The 15951-nt window shown below is 39.1% G+C and overlaps 1 protein-coding gene across 3 annotated transcripts; it reads right to left on the reverse strand.

The window, feature by feature from the left end:
* Nucleotides 1-936: 936 nt before the first annotated feature.
* On the reverse strand, nt 937-15065 carry zgc:162472 (uncharacterized). Of its 3 annotated transcripts, none has more exons than XM_008423501.3 (26): nt 14929-15065; nt 13191-13256; nt 12787-12986; nt 12043-12694; nt 11815-11918; nt 11648-11713; nt 11121-11288; nt 10890-11023; nt 10698-10792; nt 10548-10602; nt 10340-10474; nt 10074-10262; nt 9721-9778; nt 9466-9637; nt 9276-9385; nt 8849-9167; nt 8544-8678; nt 7016-7052; nt 6806-6919; nt 3836-6715; nt 3566-3744; nt 2909-2960; nt 2649-2802; nt 2421-2558; nt 2089-2341; nt 937-2003 (listed from the first exon to the last, which is right to left on the reverse strand). In XM_008423501.3, the coding sequence occupies exons 3-26, from the start codon at nt 12978-12980 to the stop codon at nt 1899-1901; spliced, it is 6498 nt and encodes a 2165-aa protein (XP_008421723.1). In that variant the 5' UTR covers nt 12981-12986; nt 13191-13256; nt 14929-15065; the 3' UTR covers nt 937-1898. The 3 variants fall into 3 exon arrangements, with proteins under 3 accessions (XP_008421723.1, XP_081469541.1, XP_081469542.1); XM_081613415.1 differs by having other exon boundaries at nt 12043-12706; XM_081613416.1 differs by lacking the exon at nt 8544-8678 and having other exon boundaries at nt 12043-12706.
* Between the last annotated feature and the right edge of the window lie 886 nt (nt 15066-15951).

Below are 15951 nucleotides of genomic sequence, written 5' to 3' on the forward strand. Positions count from 1 at the left end.
AGGTCTGCACTGACAGATGCTGTCTTCACTTGCACTGCAGAAAGTGATACAAATGACAAGCATGTTTGTGTTTGGAGTTGATAAATTGCTTTTTGCAGAAGGTGTTAAAAAAAAAATCCCTTGAATGGGAATTGATAATTGTGTCTAGCAGTGCCTGTTCAGACCAGCATGTGGGGCATGAAAATAAAATAAAACATATCAGTATTTAGAAGTAAAACAACAACAAAAACAAGCCCAGAGTGCCATGAAAGTGATCTAATACCATGTTTAATTTTCTTAAGTGTTTCTGTCCATTATAGGGTTCAATTCTAAAACTTGATAAATGGCACATTCAGCAACTTAGAAATTGTTTAAGAACTTTATGAATAAAAGGAGAGAAAATGCTGGTTGAACACAATTTCATATATTCCCTCTCCCACCACACAGTTCAGGTGTTTAAGAAGTAGTTAAAACCTTGGAGAGAACAAGGGTTTAATTATCTTCTAGGAAAATACTTAATTTCATGAAGTCATCAAGAATTACGAACAGGGTTCCTTCCTATGTAATGCTTCTCTAGAAGCAAATTTGAAACATTTCCCAAACATTTGAATGCAATAATTTTTAAAAGCATAGAATTTAAAAATTCTATGCTGGGGAAAATCAATAAGTTCAACAAATGCTGAAGTGGAGATGTGGCAACATGGGGATTATAAATGTAAATTAGATTTCTGTAACTTTAAATTTATTCCAAGAAAGTAATTGAAATAAAGTCTGGCAACTGCTACGCTGAAGTTTTCTCCTCACACTTTTACAAATAACTACAGGAAATTCCAGACTTTCAAGGTAGCTGCATAAGACGACTAGAAAAACATATTACAGTGTTGAAGTAGATAACTTAGATTTTAAACAGATTTTCCATGTAAATTATCCCAATAACAACATAAATACATCAGACAGTGAAGTGGCTGATAGTTTTATTTAAGACAATATCACACTTCAGAGACATATTTAGTATTCCAGTGACAGAGGGAATTTGACAGCAGAAAGCAACTACAACGGAAAAGCATGTTTCTATTAATTAATTCAATAAAATATTTGTTTATATTAAATCATAAAGCACGTAAATGCTACAATGTTGTTGGTCTTATTTATCATTTTCCCCACATTTCAGAGCGTTTAACAGGACTAAACAAGTCACTAAATCTAATACATCTAAAGCATTCATTTAATATTTTTCGGTAACCGACTTCTGGTTGTTCTAAATTTGTTGCATTGTGTAATCATCTGCACGCCTAAAAATATATTACACACACTGGATGTTCAAGTTGCAAACGTAAGTAGTTCAAGGTATCAAATATAATATATTGACTGGTTCTCATCTGTACAAGGTGAGGATACACACAGCTACATATGGAAAACACTGGATCTGGTTTTTTATACAGAATGACATCTTTTGAAGTTTTGATGAACACAGAAAAAAATCAAATATATGCAAACATGTCTTCTTATGTAGTTAAATTTCTATTTAAAACCAATGACGCGGCCTAAAGTCTGAAAAAGTATGAACATGGAGAAAAGAGGAAAACAATCAGTTCTACTGTACAATATTTACATTTTCACAGCTGGTTTATGAAATCTGATAGTAATGCCTCAGTCAGCTGCCAGGTGTTCAGTCTACCTCATTCTGTCGGCCATATTTACACCGTTTCACATTTGTATTTAAACTGACAGAAGCTTAAAAATCACATTTCAGTACATCTGTACACATTCAAAGTGCTTGTTAAAGTTTATGAAATACGTCTGGTAAAAGAACTGAGAAAAAAAATAAAATAAAATACAACCTTAAATAAACCACTGTAGAAATGATACAAGAGCATAAAAATAAAAAAAAAAGTGGAACTGCAAGTGCTTTGCAGCTTTTATCCTTCATCAACTTCTGTGAAGATGTCACTCAGGAAGTACTGCGACACGCTCGTAGGCTCGTTGTCGACAAAGCCGCTCTCCCTTTCCGAGGACGTGAAAGCCTGCGAGAGAGAGCAAACAATTAGGTTTTATAAAGCTCATGTTGGAGAACAAAAATTAGCAAACACAAATCTGTATCCTCCTTACCGTAGATGAAGACCTCAGGTCAATATGCGCACGAACTGGTGCCGTAAGCGCCTCTGCTGCTGCCGCTGCTGCTGCTCTTGTTTGACTGGGAATATTAGAATTTGATGCAGAGGCTGTAGGTTTTGAAGATGTCTGTGCTGCTTTGGTTGGAGTTTTCTTCTGATTTCTCCTACTTGCTGCTTTTCTACACTTGGAACTCCTCGTTTCATAAACGCTCGCTTTGGAAACGTCAGAAGCAGAAACTTTGGGTTTTCTGTGACAAATGAAAATATAGTTAAACTAAAAGTTTCTAACCTGACAATCTGGAGAATTACTTCGATTTTCTTCCTCACCTGCTGAGACGAGTTTCCTTGTCGCCTAAATCATCACCGGTTGTTTCGTTCGCCTCAGCGACGGAGTTCTTGAGAACTTTAGGTTCAACAGAAACTTCTGGATGGTTTTCTTCTGCTTTCAAACTCGCCTCAGAAACACTGCAAAGGGAGAAGAAATGGGGAAGGTGGGAGGAATCAGAAGCAAAACTAAACGACCCAAACTTCCCCGGACGGAGAGCCGACACGAACCTCGTCTGCTGTCCCGATCCACCTGTTGCGGGAAGATAAGAGAGGTTCTGGGCTCCGCTCGCTCCCACTTCCCCTGCTGAGGGGACCGGGATCTCCGTCAGGGAGAGGATGAAAAAGGGCTCCTCTAGATCTGAAGGCACTTGCTCTGGCAGCACTGAGAGGGAGCGAGGCATAATTCAGTCAAAAAAAAAAAAAACAACAGGAAAGAGAAAGCAAACTTCAAACAAATCGACGCGAGTGGGAGAAAATCTCTGACTTACTTTGTGACAGGAGCGGATCTTTCTGAATTGCCTCGGTGCTTGATGCTTTATGCTGGGATTAAAGGAATCAAAGGGAGAAAATTTGAGGGGAAAGTAACGGCGTCTTTTTGTGTAGTACAACCCATCGTTGATCAAAGTGCCGACACTCAGTACTACAAAGCACGCTTTCTCAGACTTATTTAGTCAAAGGTTGTTCTACGGTCTTTGGGAAAGTATTTCTCCCCCCTTGTGTTTCCCACAATTTGAGTTTGGTAAGTAGAACAAAGAAAAACTCAATTTTTTTTTTTTGTTTTGCGATAAAAAAAAAAGAAAGTTTTTTCCTTGATCTTCAAAATTGTATTTTCCACCGCTGGATTATATTGGGATTAATTACAAATTAGATTACTTCAAAAAGCCAAATTAGTTGCACTGAATTATATTAAGGGTTGGCAAGGTAAATGGATTGAAACACAATTGTACACAAGACTTTTTGAACTAAAAAAAACAAAAAAAAACGACCAAAAAAACACACCTTTCACATTAACTTATAAAAAAGCAAGCCAAATTTGCCAGTAGAAGCTGCTGCTATAATGGTTATCATTTAGCTTCATTTAAAAAAAAAAAAAAAAGAAAAAGCATCGTTGAGAAAGAGTCTTGTTGATAAAGAAGCATATTTACCCCATAAGAAGATTGTGGTTGAACACAACTATGAGAGGAATGAGAATCAATTGAACTTGAGTCTTTTTCGTTCGATTTCTCAAGGGCTTTTTCTGGATCGTGGGTGTCGGCTTTAAGTTCATGTACAGATTTCTTGATTTCCCTAGAGGCACCAAAGGCTTGCAAAGTACTGTCAGAGACTGTAAAAAAGAAAAGGAAAAATAGTTTAAATCCCATTAGTTATTAAATCCAAACCAGTCAGGATTGCTGAGAACAGGAGAACCGTGAAACCTGTTTCCATTGGTTTTGTGTTTCCAGCTGGCTGGGTTTGCTGAAGACGTCCGCTGCAGCGCAGGTTGGGTTTCGGTTTAATAGCCAAGTTGCAATCTCCAGATGCTGGGTCTGTATCTGACATTTTGTCCTCAGTTGATTCCAGCGGTTGCTCCAATGCAACAGACAACATCTCTTTACTCTGGTCTTCAAAAGGTCTGCTGTGATCATCGGACTGAAGCTTTCTGACTCTACAGCTTTTTTCTAAATTGGGCTTGGGTTTGACTTTGGAAAAGCGCTGCCTTCGTTGAGGAATTGTTTTTTCTGTGACAGCTGAACTTGAAACTTCAACATTTTTTAGTACTTTTTCCTCAATTTCTCTATTCTGCTCAGAGGCCTGGCTTTGAGGTCTTCTTACAGCCTGCGTAGTTGTTGAGTTTTCTGCGTGTGATTTGTCATCCTTTTGATCACGGGCCGACGCAACACAAGGCTCCATCTGGTCTCGGGCTGAACTGCCTATATTTACAATGCTGATAATTGCTGATTTAACTGTTTGTGAAACATTTATGCTCTCACTTGGTCCACCTTGAGCTGTCAAGTTTGCATCTGTGAACTCAGAATACGTCCCTTTCTCTGCGGTTGTCTGCTGTGCACAGAGTTGGGGTTGGACTTCAGATTTGTCATTGGCTTTGGACCTTACAGGTCTTGCGGTCTGTGATAAATTTGGTTTAGGTTTTTGTGATCGACTCCTTTTGACCAGCTGAGCAGATGGCACTTTATCCTCCTTCTGACTGACTTGTAACTCTTCAGAGGGAGCAAAGCAAGCTGAAAGGTTGCTTCTTTCTAGATCTGCTCCTGAATTCAGGTTTGACCCTTGACCAAACTGTGGTCCTTTAACTGTTGGGCTATTATTGCTGAAGGTTGAAGATGTTGCACCTATGAGGTTTTCACTGGATGTTGACTCTTGTTTCATCAGCTCAGGATTGACGTTAAAGTTTTGCTTCTTTGCTTCAGAAAGTGTCTTTTTCATTTCTGAAGATTCAGAGGTAAGAGGTGGACTTAATTCCATCACAGGATTATTATTTCCACTTTGTCTGTCTGACAACGGGCCGCATGTTGGGTCTGGGTCCGGTTCAGGATTTGCGTGATTCTCTGACTGTCTTTCTGATGTTCGAGGTTTCAGCTTTGAAGCTCTTGATGCTTGAGAAATGTTAGGTCTAAGTCTGATTTTTGATAATCGATTTCGCCTCGGCTGTTCAGAAGCTGCATTTTCCCCGTCAGGTTTGCAGACAGCCGACTCTTCCTGAGGTCTTACAGACCCAGCAGGTTGACCGCGTTGGTCTTGGTCAGAATCAAAGTTTGTTCGACTAACATGTGATGTCATGTCACCACGACAACTAATTTCACTTGTTTCATCGAGAGAATCCAAAGCTTTATCTGTGGACTTAGAAGCCGAACTTGATTCGGCGCTGGTTTGCTTTTGACATTGGTCAACTGGAAGAAGTTCAATGTCAACCTGATTAACAATCTCAGTCGATGCAGGTTTGTTTGTAACCTGCTTTGCTGTCGATACATGAATGGAGTCCGAAGCCAGTATTGGGTTCAACCTTGAAGCACAGTCAGTGTCTTCCAAGTGAATCTGTGTCGACTCTGTAGGACTTTTGATTGCTGTGTCTTCTGTGGCTTGAGGTTTAGTTACTGTAGCTCTTAAAGTCTGGGTTAGATTTGGTTTGGGCTTAACCTTCTGCAAACGGCTCCTTCTCAACTGAGCAGATGTAACATTACTCTCTTGTTTACTAGCTGGTTTGTTTTCTACAGGGGAGATCGATGTAGCAGGACTACAACTTTGTTCTGGGACTGCAGCTAATTCTACATTTGATTTATATTCAGCTTGTGTTTCTGGACTAGAAAGAACCTTAAGAGTATTCTGGCGTTCTGCTTGAGGGGACACATCAACATTTCTTGACAAAAAGCTAGTAGATTGGGTTTCCACATCTGGTATGGTTTGCTTTTGGGATTCTGAGTTTGACGTAGTGAGTGGGTCTGTCTTTACAGTCTCTTTACTGATCTGAGATTTATTCATTGCAGTTCTTGACATCTGTGAAAGGTTGGGTTTGATTTTTGCCAATCTACTCCTTCTAGGTGCAAAAACACCCGTACTCTTTTGATTGGCAGGTAAATCTTTTTCAGCAGGAGGATGTTTGCTGCTGCTGTCTTGGATTGAGTCTGAAGGTGTGCATGGCTCTGGCACAATACGCGTCAATTCTGACTTAGATTCCAAAGAGCTGCTTAAATCAGACTCATCAGTTCTGTCATGAGGTGCAACACTTACATCTTTACGACTGGGTGAGTTTGTACCTCTGGCAACCTCATTCCCACTAAATTCAGCCTGGGATAATGACATGGAGCAACCTTGTGTGATCAATGAATTCCCAGATTTCTCTTCTGTTAGTTGAACTTCCTTAAGAGAATCACCGTCTTCTAACAATGCTTCATCAGAGTCTGCTCTCTTTGGGGTTGCTTCAACAGCACCAACCGAGCGTCTCTCTTCAGCCTCATTCTTTTTGGAAATCTCCGTTTGGATTGTTGGAGGTGTGGTCCTTGAAGATCGCCCAAGGTTTGGTTTAGGCTTTACTTTAGAAAAGCGCGCCACCTTGGTTGATGGAGAATTGCTATTTGAGCTCTGTGCAGTCTTTCGCTCGTCACATTTTGGCTCGGTGGTTTTAACATGAGATGTATCGCTGTGCCTCATTTCTAGGTTTCCTAGGTCCACACCGGCAACAGTTTCTGAAATTTCTCCGCCTATCTGCGAACATGCAGTAGATAAAGCACTTTGCGGTTGTGCATCAGCCACAATCTGTTCATCCAAGTGGTCTGATTTATTCCCATCCGTTACCATTCCTGAAATTAAACATTGTATACATTAACTCAACTTAAATAAAGCAACATCCAAACATAGATGAGGAATTCAGTGGTTTCTGATGCTCCTACCTGATGCGGAGGCTTGCGTAGTCACTTCTCCCTCTGTTGACATACAGACGTGACCAACCTTACCGATCGTCAAAAGGGTTTGAGCGGCCTCATTATAGCCGTCATCCTGAGAAACTGAGTGATAAAAAAAAAAAAACATAAATGGAGTCTCTGAAAACATGCTGGACTTTCTATTCACCAGAGGCTTCAAAGAATGAGCTTATAACATACATTCTGTTTGTTCTGAGGTAATAATGTCGATAACATCCTGCAACAGAAAAAAAAAAAGATTTAAATGTCAATAGGAAAAAGAAACAGGACACACAAAATATGCACAATTGCTCCAGTTACACTTCTTCATAATCTTCACAATAGTACACAGTGCTTTATAAATGTATTCATGCTCCTTGATCTTCTTGAGAATGTCACTTCACAACCACAAATATGTGTAAAAACTGTGTACAAATTTCCATCTCCATCTCTCGGTTTCGTAGTATTTCATCAAATCAAGAGGTGTAACTAAGTCTACAAGGCTCTGTAAGTTGTAAATGTAACACATTGCTGAATATGTATGTTATTTGACTATCAACAGTACATTTAATTTATCTCAAAACTATCCGTTTCAACTGGAATGCACTTATGTAAAAATTTGGATCGATATTGAGATCTGATTTTAGAATTGCTGTTATGGCTGATAGTATATCACCATCGTCACTGTCAAAATGGCCGACTTCCTCCCCTCACTCGCCCAAAAAAAAAAAAAAAAAAAGGCAACAAGATCTAAATAGATATCGGTTGTCAATATTGGCGTGGTTTTAATCATGGGACAATACAATATGTTAAAAAGTGACAAGCAAGTACAGATGTTTGTGCCGATACATCGGGCATCACTGTGTTTTATTTCTATGAACCAGATTATGGGAGACCAAAACACCACAACAGGATGTTGTCGGTCTATTATAATTAGGACCTTATTTCTTTGTGCATTGGATCCATTATTTTAGCTCACTATACATATTTTTCTTTTAATTAGTTATTGTATGTAAAACATTGTTTTGCCATTTTTAAAACATTCATAGAAACACTTCAGTCTTTTTTAGCGAATCTGCATGAAGTAGTTCTGGTTTATTATGAGTTTGGCAGCGCCCCCTGCTGTTCAGGCATCCACACTACCCACAAGACACAAATCTACCTCCAGCGTGAACACACTCAAGGGCACAAAAATAAAGATCAAGATTTGTGACTCGCATAAGCAGTTTTCCATAGTTAAATTTGGTGTCTGTGTTCAGCAAAAAAAAAAAAACAAATTTAAAATGTGTCTGTGTGAAGATGTTAATGTCGGTGTTCAAATTGGTTTTCTTTGAAATGTGTTGAACTTTTATTTTCTTTGACTTGTAGAATAGAACCGTACTAAGGAATCTGTATGGGTCTTTTGGTCGTCATTATTGATACTAAAGATCTGTGATTCTTTGGTTCGGGGTATAAGAAATATAAAGACTGTTTTTCTTTTCCATTTAAAACTTAATCTGTCACAGGTCAATGTTAGTATTTCACAAAACAGCTAAACTACTGCAGTAATAACTCATGAAAAATAGAGCAAATAATGCATGACCTTAAAGTGTAAACAAATAATACATTGGAATAAACTTGATCTAAACTGAACATCTGAGGTTGGACTCGAGAAAGAATAAATTCAACACTAGGTGTAACTGGGGATTAAGATTTAACACACAGCACGATTTAATGATACGTGACTTACAACCAGCAGGTCCAGCTGATGATCACATGCTTCAGCAGTGCTTGTCTCATACTGTGTTTGATGGCAAGATGAATCAGGACACAGCACATCTTGGGAGATGCCCAGCATATCAGGCATACTGGACAAGATATCAAGCTAATTATAGGAATGGGAGGGGTCAAGAGTGGAGGGGTTAAAATATGCAAAGTAAAATATGAAAAAAAAGGGGAAAAAAATAGTTGAAACACAAACAATGTTTGGAGGAGAAATGAAAATGAATGATGTGCCTCGGTGGCGTTTAAGTGGGGGAGTTTTCTGCTTCCTACCTCGGCCATAGGGTCATCCACTTCTGAAATCACATCATTCAACGAGTGCAGGCCACAAGACATGATGCCTTTATCGGAGATGCAACATCCATCTTCCTCATCTTCGTCGTCGTCGCTGAAGTCTGGCTTGGAGGATCTGAGAGTAACCAGTTTGGATTTCTTGGGTTTTTGGTCGGATTGCGGTTTCAGTGATTTGCCTCTTTTCAGAGAAACTTTGGGTTTGGACTTTGGGGCTGAAGACGTTTCTGCTTCAGAGGAATGTAATTCATCTTTGCTAGGATAAGCAAAGGCCAGATTGGGTTTGGGGATTCTTCCATATCTACAAATCAAATGGACAAAAGTAAATTGTACTGTAAATTACTAAGGGATTAGAAATTAATCAGTTGGGGTCCCGTCATTTATTTTGGCAAAAGATTGATTACTTTACCTGGTGGGTCCTTGATGCTTTACCGTTTCCTCTTCCTCTTCAGAAGAAATGTCATCGCCAGAAAACCTTTCCCTACTAGTTTTGCGTGCATTTGATTCATTTTTAGTCACCTAAAACATAAACAGGCTTTAAATAAGAAAAAATTACAACATAAAGAACATTTTGATGGCTCAAAATAGAAATTAATAACCTGTTCTTCTTCTTGTCTCGCATTCGTATCTCCTTTATCTGACTGGGTTTCTTCACTTTTCCCCTTTGTGCCTCGCTTCAGGCCCAAAGGCAGGAGTGGTTTTGGTGCTCTGGCTCGTGACAGCTTGGCTGGCTTGATGACTGGATCCTTGGTTGTATTTACGTTTGGAGACCTAAATGTTAGAGCAAACCAAAAAGTTTCAATTTCAATTTCTTTCAAAAAAGTGTTGCATCCAAACCTACTGCACAGCATTACATTTCTGAATCGGTGTGGCTCTCAGGAAGTGCCGCCTCCAAGGCTTCGGGTACTTCAGCTGAAAAAAATAAAGGAAGACTCAAAACATCAAATGGACATTTATTAACAAACACACCTTTTGAGTTCGAGAGAACAGGTAAAAAAAAAAACAACAACAAAAAACAGCTGGTTGTCCAAAACCAGCTGTTTTTACTTTTGAAAAACAGTTTACAATATTATCTTTTTTTTTTTATAATACTCTTAATTCTGACGTGAAGTCCTTTTTCAACTACAAAATCTCTGACTGGTCCATCTCTACTGGTCATAATGGAACAAACTTATAAAAACAAGAGTCAGATTTTTTCTTTAAAGACCTGTTTTGTTTTTCTTCTCATTCGTTTCCTCCCCGTTCTTCTTTTTGCGTTTTTTCATCGGCTCAGAAGCAGGAGTTTCCCCTTCGTTACACTGGTCCTCGTTCTCTTTCTCCTGCTCTTCCTCCAAATCAGGAATTTTGTTCTCCTCCTCTTCCTCCACGTCACTCAGACTCTTTGCCGGTCTCTTGCCTGTAAATAAAAGCATAGATTTAGAAATGAGACAAACCTATGAAACACCTCTTTGAAACGTCTGAGGAGTATGTTACCCTTTGGCCTCGTTCTGGCTTTTCTTTTGTTGTTCTTCCCAACGAGTGACTTGAGTTTCTTCTTCTCTCTCTGAAACTCCATAATTTTCTCCAGCAGCTTAGAAAAGTATTCTATATCCAGTTTTCGCCTCTCTCCTAAGAAGCAAACGTCCCATTAAATTACATTCACCAATCATTACTCACCTACTGTCACACTTGACACACTTACTAAAAGCTTTGTCGATCCTCCAGGAGTTTTCTCGTTCTTCTTTTTTGAACTTGTTCTGAAAAAGTATACATGTTTGTATATTTAGATCGCCTGTGAATTGCCTCTTTATGTCTTGTAAATACACATATTACAAGTAGTTAATAATCCTACTTTTATTTCTGACCGAGCTCTGTGTGGAAACAGTTGGCAAATCATGGAAAAGTCTGTCCCCACCATGCTGACTGCCAGGTAGAACATGTCGGTCTCTGAGGAAAACCAAACACAACAGAGATGTGTCAAAAATGAATTCAAGCGCATCACAGCCATGCAATAAATTTAGACGACAATCTGTGTGGGCTGAACCTTCAATCGACCAGGGTTTGGAGTAATTTGATTTCCTGAAGCTTGAGTAAGTTGTCGTGGAGCCTCTCTCAAAGATGGGGTCTCTGTCGGACGCCGGGTTCGGCCCTTTGGCTCGCTGGACTTCCACCGTTAAGCTGGAGGTTTGATAAATCACAAAAAAAAAAAAAAACAAACATCACTTGATTGCAAAACAAAGAGGGATCATAACACACTGTGAAGAACTCTGCTTACCTCTCTTCATCAATGATCAGCGAGCCGTCTTCTGCTACTTTGAGCTGAGGAACCATGAGAGATTCCTCCTGATCTTCCTCTGCCGCAGCCTCTTCCTCCTCCTCTTCTTCTTCTCTGGTATTCACTTTGGTAGGGGTGACCTCAGGTACCGGAGGTCGCTCTGTTGACCTTTAGGAGTTGGAAAACATAATGTGTGTTGGAATAAAACAACATTTTGAGAGACATTATTCAGCCCACTGCTAAGACCCGCAGATGTGGATTTCAGGCAAAAATGTGTAACTTTATCCAAAATATTCCTTCATTTAATGTCATTTAGCTTGAAGTGAAAACCAAAATTGAGACATCGCACTCAGAGCATTTCTGGATGAAAGGTACTAAAGGCGGTCAAAGTTTAAACGTACCAGATTTCATGCATAATAAGCACCACAAGAGGATGCTCACAAGTCATTTTTCCTCACATTTCATTTTCATAAAAAATGTATATCAGATGTAAGGTAAGGCCATCAGGTATAATGAGACAAACACACCCTTCTCTTCTTGGCGAAGGTGGGATCACCGTCTCGTTCTCCTCATTGTGTTCTTCCAAACTGGATCTGAAAAGATTGACAAATCAGATTTTAAAAAGCAGCTTCATTCACAATCACGAAATATCATCTCTGAGGTGCTGGCCTACAGAAAATGTCAAGAAACGTACCTCATAGGATTGGACGTAGGGAGGTAGTGGATGAGGTCTCTCATGGTCATTTTTGTCGGGTCTAAAGTGAAGTCCTTTCGACGTGTTTTAGCTCTTTTGAGATTCTGCAACAAAAAATGATGCAGTATTTCATTTATATCCAATAATACCGGTGTTGATAGCAATAAGAAAAACTTTAATGAAGTTAAATGTCCTGCATGCTGAGAATATGAATAATCCTGAGCCAACCGTTTCTTTGGAGCGCTCCTGCCTCAGCAGCTCTCTCAGCCTCCGAGCCTTCAGCATCCTCTGTACGTCTGACGGGTCATTCAGGAGTCTGCTCAGGGACATCGCTGATGGGGTCATTGAAGTTAAATTTTTTGATGATATGAGAGTCTTTGCTTTCTCTGATATTTCTGTAGCTTCCTTGTCCGGTATAGAAGGTGGCACTCTGTCGTGTGCTCTTGAATGAACTTCCTTGGCCTGACTGGTTGAAATGTTTTCCACTTGTTTGCTGCGGTCTGCCGGCAGATGGGTTGGCTTTGGCGAGTCCTCAGACGGAGAAACAGACGGAGGTCCTGGTTTCTCAGAGGAGACGGGACCGACCTTTGGTTGTATTTTGTGCTGCTTTGCATCTTCAGAGAGTCTTCTTCGCCTCGGGGACTGGAGCCCTCGAGGTGCTGGCGTTTTCGCCGGCTGACTAGATGTCGACGGCTTTTCTAGGTCTGACTCACACATGCCGTCGCCTGAAGGCGTAGAGGCTGCTTTGACGGGGGATTTTGGTGTCCGGGAGATGGCTGGAGGCCGACCAGGAGCCACCTTGGGCTTGATGGAGAAGCGCTTCCGTCTCTGGACTGATGCCGAGGAGCTGGCGCCGTCCCCGTTCTGGTCATTGCCATCGCTAAACAAATATCTGAAGAGTTAGTTTGGCTACTCAATGTAAAAGAAAAAGCTACAGCTAATCGAGTAGCTTGAGTCGACTCTCCCACTCACCCCGTACTGGGAGCGTTTTCTGATGGTGTAGCGTCAGACTTGCTTTCTAGAGAAGCGTTACTGCCCTCGTTTGGTTCCTTTTGGGTCTGACCTGCCTCCAGGCTTGCTGCCGGGGGTTCCTGAGGCGTTCCCGCTGCCGTTCTCCCGACCGTGCTGACATTGGGGCGAACACTGAATCTCGACCGACGAAACATTTTAACCTGAAGACCAGAGATTAGGAAGCAGTGCAGTTAAAACTGCAAGACCAATTTATCCAGAGATAGCAAGTCATTATTTAACAGCTACTTTAAAAGTCTTTTAAGACAGACATTTAAAGAGCAATTTGCTTAGCTTACATATTTTCAAAAATATTCACTCAACCACAACTTATGCTAAATATTTAGTGAATCATATGTATATCCTACCACAAAGTGACGTCCTTAGCTAGTAAACTCCAAGTCCAGAGTTACATGTTCATCAGTTCTCCCAACCTGATAACAAAATAAAATCAGGATCAGTTAATAAGCTTACATCCTCACATACTCTCGGCTACAGCTGTGATAAAGTGGTTTATCGTGCTATTCTTTGCCTTTTCTGTCTTTTATCATTGTAATTTCAATCAAACATCCACAGGATCATACACTTTTATTATTGATTAGATATAATAATAATCTAGTAATATAAAGAAGGAATTCATAAGTACATAGATTGCCTGGAAAAAATATTCATATCCCCTTGAACATTTTCCCCCATTCTGTCATATTACATCACAAACCTTCAGTGTATTTTATTGGGAATTTATGCAATAGAGCAACACAATGTAGGACATAGTTATGAAGTGGAAAGAACAGTTTATATGGTTTTCAAGATATTTTAAGAAATAAAAATCTAAAGAAAAATTGCTTGCATTTGAAAGCAATTTATTTTACTTTGATACTGATAAATCATACACTAAAGCAGCCATTTGAATTCACAGTACATCTTTGCATAAATCAATTAAATATTAGTTATGAAAGAGTGCTGCAGTTTCCACAATGCATGGTGAAACAATAAATATGCAAGATGTGCTGCTCTGATCAGATGACAACAAAATTGAGCTTTGTGGTCTATAAACACCATGTAAACTAACATTGCACATCTTCCTTAACAGGCCATGCCTTGAGTGAAAGATGGTGGTGGCAGCGTCATGCTATGGTGATGATTTTCTTCACTGCTTCAGCAGAGCGTTGATGAGAATATGGAGGTAAATAGACATACAGCCAGAGCAGCAGAACTGTTTGTTCAGTTATTTGTCATGCTAGTGTCCTATTCAAAGTCTGGATTTGAATCCCACTGAGATCTAAATTCACTTTCACGTAGGCAGACGACCCACTTTCACTGAAATGCTATGTAATTTTACAGGAAAGAATTGGCAAAAAATTACAGTCTAAAAACAATAATTTTTCATAGCAATTAATTGTTTTTCCTTTGACTTAACGTTTATGTACAACTTTTTGTTGTTGTTGATCTGCTACCAATAAAAGGCAGTAACTTTATGGTTGTAATGAAATAAAAGGTGAAATCAAATGGCTATGAATAAGTTTGCAAGGTCACGTGTAACACATTTATTTTTAAAAGCTAGCACAATTAGTTTGATTGCCACCAATTATGTAAATGTTTAGCTACAGTAAACATGTAATCTGTTGCATGGAAACTAAGAAACCATTCAAATTAGGTTTCGTAAGACATATTTTGTCCAGGCAGTTTACAGCAATAAAACACTATTTTTATTGCAACAAATAATCAACTTGTCCAACTCCTGCACCAAAACTAAGAATGTTTTGACTTTAATCCACTGCTCTTTCCAGCTAAGACTCAGCGGTTCGGTTAACTGTCAAGGCCAGCAATGTTCGACACATGGGAGAGCGTTTAGGGTTAATGTAAACATAAATTCACTAAATAATTGAGCGACCACACCTTTGTGCAAAAACGACTCTATCTTTAACGCGCCAAATAAAGCGCACCTTTTCATGGCAAGTAGAAAAGTGCACAAGGCAGCGCTTACACCCCATAACAATGCTTCAGTGTGGCAGACTGTCTGAGATATAGCTTCATGCTATCAAAGTAGTGTGACTCAAACGGCCGTAACAATCTCACCGACACAGTTGCTGTTCACGTTCGTACCTGTTCAATAGTATCCCGTTTTCTTGGCTAAGCAAGCCACAATGTATGGAAGAAAAGAAATAGGTAGCGGATCCAGTGCGATAACTAGTCCGCCATGTTTTTTTTTTATGACGTAAAATCCATGTCTACCGTAAATTCTCTCAGTGAAAAGATTTGTGGGAAACGTAGTCTCGCGATACAACAGTTTGGCTGAAGCAATATGAGATGGTATGAGAGAAACCACAAGCTTGTTTTCTGAAGTCTTTTGAGTAAGTCGTTAAAGCTATTTTAGGAGTTCTAAGCATTTCCTGAGTAAAATATGACAGAAATTATTTTTTTTAAATCAATGTGTGGAGAATTAGGACTAATTCATATAGTGAATATACATGTTTAAAGTTCAAATTTGGAGGAGGGGGTTGTTATAAAGACTTGAGATGTATTATGCTAAGTTTGTTGTAGCAATATAAATCACTGTAAAATATGAGGTTTGACCATTACTATTTAATAATATAATTCTTGATTGTTTTATTGCAAACAGTGACTCCAATGTTTTCTTTTATAATATTTTGTCTGAAATAAGCTAAACCAAACTTAATTATAGGGAAATCATCTCAAATAGCTTCAAAAGTCAGTTTGGAAACAAAAATTAATAGGGCAGATGTTTAAAGCTTGCACGTATATATCTATCTTTTATTGCAGCTCTATTAAAAAATCTTCTCAAATCAAACTAGTCGAGCATTTGTTTGTTCCCAAACAAAAACAGAATATAATTAAAGCTATTAACATGTTTTTAGCTACCTATTCTCACCATAGGTTCCCAAAATATTGTTCATGTTAATTCACAATCAACCACAAGATGGCAGTAGTTCAAAAAATAAAAGGAACACGAATGAGCTTGAACCTTTTCACATTTTGCCATTTGTAAACAAAAAACTTCAACGTATTTTTAATAGATTTTGTGTTATAGGTCAACCACCATGGGGGTATATTTTCTGAATTCAGTTTTTTTTTATCTAACCATCTTTCTTTTTCCTATTATAACGG

This window comes from Poecilia reticulata, chromosome 12 (genome assembly GCF_904066995.2).
Source record: "Poecilia reticulata chromosome 12, P_reticulata-male-v2, whole genome shotgun sequence".
In the NCBI taxonomy this organism is placed as follows: domain Eukaryota; kingdom Metazoa; phylum Chordata; class Actinopteri; order Cyprinodontiformes; family Poeciliidae; genus Poecilia; species Poecilia reticulata.

Excerpts from the sequence above, each read along its gene's own strand:
- zgc:162472 (XM_081613415.1), bottom strand. The coding sequence starts at position 12,980 with ATGTTTCGTCGGTCGAGATTCAGTGTTCGCCCCAATGTCAGCACGGTC. Across the intron at positions 10,603-10,697 it reads GAGCTCGGTCAGAAATAAAA|AACAAGTTCAAAAAAGAAGA; the intron begins GTAGGATTATTA and ends ATACTTTTTCAG. Across the intron at positions 9,779-10,073 it reads TGAGAAGAAAAACAAAACAG|CTGAAGTACCCGAAGCCTTG; the intron begins GTCTTTAAAGAA and ends TATTTTTTTCAG.